Source organism: Daucus carota, chromosome 8 (genome assembly GCF_001625215.2).
Source record: "Daucus carota subsp. sativus chromosome 8, DH1 v3.0, whole genome shotgun sequence".
NCBI classification, from domain to species: domain Eukaryota; kingdom Viridiplantae; phylum Streptophyta; class Magnoliopsida; order Apiales; family Apiaceae; genus Daucus; species Daucus carota.
In genome coordinates, this window is record NC_030388.2 from 17,067,848 (window position 1) to 17,071,514 (window position 3,667).

Genomic DNA, 3,667 nt, shown 5'->3' on the forward strand with positions numbered 1-3,667 from the left:
ATGGATTTTGGGGATAAAGATACTCATAGAATGTAAGCTATTCTCTATCTGTAGTGAGTGTTGGGCTAATATTGCTGCTTTTTCTAAATTATTTCTTTTTACAGTTCGATTTTTGAATTTTCAGGCTGATGCTATACATTCACGATCATATGAGAAAAAATAACATGCACGAGGCTGCTAAGATATTTGCAGAAGAGGCAAATCTTGAGCTAAACCCGGGTCAGTATTTTAATTATTTTTTTTCATTAATTCAACATTTCATGTAATTTCTTAACTGTTTTTTAGTCTTCTTGAGGCATGCAGTACTGAAATTCATTAAATTTGATTTTCTGAAATAATTATTTGATTTATAATTTAGTGATCGATGCTCCTCAAGGCTTTCTAGCTGAATGGTGGGAAGTGTTTTGGAACAAATACTTCTCCATCTATTCCAACATCCCAGGATGTGAGGTAAAATCCTCAAGTTATTCGAATAAATTGAGTCACTTGTATTATTCTTAGTTTTCTGATTAATGGATCTACTGCATTAACTCGAGAAAAATCCTAGGAAATTTCGAGGGATGCCTCGACACTGGATACGTCCTTTGTACTGCCAAGTCCTGGATTCTCTGAAGGAATGACTGCAGGGACCATGCTACAAAACATCTCTCCCAGGACCATGAGCCAGCATATAGTTGGCAATACTTCTCATTGCAAGGGAAAGGATATCGTAATGGAACCTAGTTCTTCTATATTGGTGCCAACTGCTGGGATAGAAAGACCATGGTTCGAAAACTCAATGCCTAATGTATTCAGTACCAGGTACTTACTCCACTTATAAATAGTCTAACGGAAAATGCTTCATGCACAAATTTAGGTACTTCTCAATGGCGGAGGCACCTATGGGCCAGGGTAGGTTTGGGCCCTCCCCGGAAATTGTGACTGAAATATTTTTCTCATTTTTTGCTTAAGCCCAGTCCAGTTTTCCAGATATATGTGTTGTGCCCACGCTGAAATCTTGTAAAAACAAAGTGCAGGCTCTCAAATTTCATTTAGAAAAGCAAGAGAGCACTGAGCAAGAGAGAAATATCTGTGTTTTTTATTTATTTTTTTTGTTGCATTTTTCTACTCATAGTTGGAAAAAAGAATTACTCTATATTTTAGCCCTCCCTCATATATATTCCTGGCTCCGCCACGGGTACTTCTTATGGCGCAATGTTAAGTTGTCTTTGCGTCAGTTCTTGATTCTTCCTTGAGGCGGTGTGAGTTTTATCTGACACAGTACTCTGTTGTAATCTTAAGTTGTTTTTTTATTTTTATTTTCTTATATTATTGAGAATGACATGAATAAGTTGACACAGTTGAATTAGTTCATTTCTGTGTGTGCCTATCGAATTTCTAATAAACCTGCTTATTGTGCCACAGCCACCAACAGCAACAAGCTTCTACCCAGTCCTCATTGCTGCTTGCATGGGTATGAGTACAGTCTTTGTACACTATATATAGCTTGTTGGATATTAATCATATCCTACATAGCTGAGCCTACAAAATGTGAACTGTAAATTATTTTTTTAGCTGAGGGATGAAGGCTAAATTAATATTATTATGTTGCAGGTTGCTAGCAATCAAAATTTTGAGGGAAGATCTAGTACCCAGATGGAGCCAACTCTGCAAGTACCAGGTCTAAATTCTGATCAGTCAACAGGGTCAAGAAATCCCAGTGCTGGTGCATTTGATTTTTTCAAATACTATTTTCGCGATTAAGTTGGATATGTCAATCTTCACGATGATAATTTTTTATTTTTTGAGTTTGTAATTCAATTTATTGGATTTAATTTTTAGACAACAGGCTCTGGCTAAACTCTTTTACCCGCTTCTAATCTATTATATATCTAATAGAACAATTTTTTTTTTTGATAAATGAGTTAATTCAATAATAAAAAACCATACGGCATCTACATAAACAGTCGCGTCGAACAAACAAAATACAGAAACAATCACTGATTAATCCATTCATCTTGGAGATAAAATCACGTGATTTGTTGAAGATGATGTCTACACATACTTCGCCACTTTCGCTTCCGACACAAACAGTTTGAGCTATCGACTGAAAATGCAATCCCTTGACAATTTCTATTACTAAATCAAGCATCATACTCACACAAACGGTGAGAAAATAACAAAACTCACACAAACGGTGAGACAACAAAAAAACCAAAACCAAACAGGATAACCTAACAACCAAATGCGTAAATGAAATATTGGCTAAAACAAGGCAATCTTAGATCTGGGGAACAAAAGCCACAAAAACAAGATAAATCGGACCAATTTCGAGGATAAAAGTATCGGGAAGAACGAGAAATCCGCAGTTCCGTGGAATTGAGATCTAAGAAAAAGAAGGCCAAATCGGAAAAGGCTTTGAGTCCTTAGATCCGGAAAAACAAATGCCAAAGAAGTTTTATTGAAAGAAAAAAGAAAACACAAGAGAAGAGAAATAAAAAATTTTGGGGCTTTCCACCGGTAGAGATCGGGTGGAAGGCCCCGTCGCTACTAAGCAAAAGAAAAGGACAGAGGAGGGGAAATTAGGGTTTGCGGAGGATTGCTAATGTAATTTTTTTTTGAAAAAACGCACTTGCAATTTTATAGCTTATCAGAATCAAGCATACAGATGATGAAATCCGGAGCAGTATGTAACCACTCCGTAGGACCTGACATAGAATACGAAACTCTTGCTAAGCTATGAGCTACCATATTCGTAGATCTATGAGCAAACAAGACTAACACTTCATCAAAGTGTTTAAGTAAATCAGTACAATCATCAACGATTGCATGAAAGTAAGTATTCCCCTGGTTTCCATTAACTGCATCGACCAAGATTTTTGCATCGCACTCAAACACACATTTACTCCTCTTCCAGTCCTTTGTCCAGGTTAGGGCCTCCTTTAGACTTATGGCCTCTGCTTCGCGTGGGTGATAACTACCTTGAACTACACTGCTTCTGGCCCGAAGGAAATTTCCCCATTCATCCCGAATAATGCATCCTATGCCCACCTGTCCAGTTCCCAAAACACAAGCTGCATCCGTGTTTATTTTGACCCATCCAGCAGGTGGTTTACACCAACTTCTCGCTACTGTGGGTTGACGAGTTGCTCTTTCCTTCCCTTCTTCCCTAGCTTGCTGCCATTCTACTAGCATGCTCATCGCTTTTGATCTCACTCCGAATGCCGACGTGTTAACATGGTTCCAAACCCAGCTATTTCTTCGCTGCCAAAGGTTCCAACACAATAAACTAGCCATCCTGATTTGCTCCTTACTTCCTGCTTGGAAAATCCGTTGTAATACTGTCATGGCCGTGTCATTTTGTCGAGTTGAGACGAGATTGCTTAGCCCAGAACCTTCCCATACCTCTCTCGCGAAACAACACTGAAATAAGACATGAATATCATCTTCTACACCCCTCAAGAACCAAGAACATACTGTAGAGATATCAACTCTCTTCATAGCCAGTGCATAGGCTGTCGGCAGACAACTACGACATGTACGCCATAAAAGATTTAATACTTTACCAGGCAGCTTCAAACTCCATAATTTCTTCCAAAACACTCCATCACGGCATTCTGCTTCCCCTCTCAGTCTTCTATAACAGCTTCTTACAGTAAATTCGCCTTTGTCCTCGAGTAACCAGAAC

The 3,667-nt window shown here is 38.5% G+C and overlaps 1 protein-coding gene across 1 annotated transcript; it reads left to right on the top strand.

Moving 5' to 3' along the window:
• On the top strand, positions 1-1,743 carry LOC108198243 (uncharacterized). Its single transcript, XM_017366006.1, has 6 exons — positions 1-32; positions 125-219; positions 359-450; positions 548-801; positions 1,405-1,453; positions 1,594-1,743. Exons 1-6 carry the CDS (start codon positions 1-3, stop codon positions 1,741-1,743), a joined length of 672 nt encoding a protein of 223 aa, XP_017221495.1.
• The last annotated feature ends 1,924 nt before the right edge of the window (positions 1,744-3,667 follow it).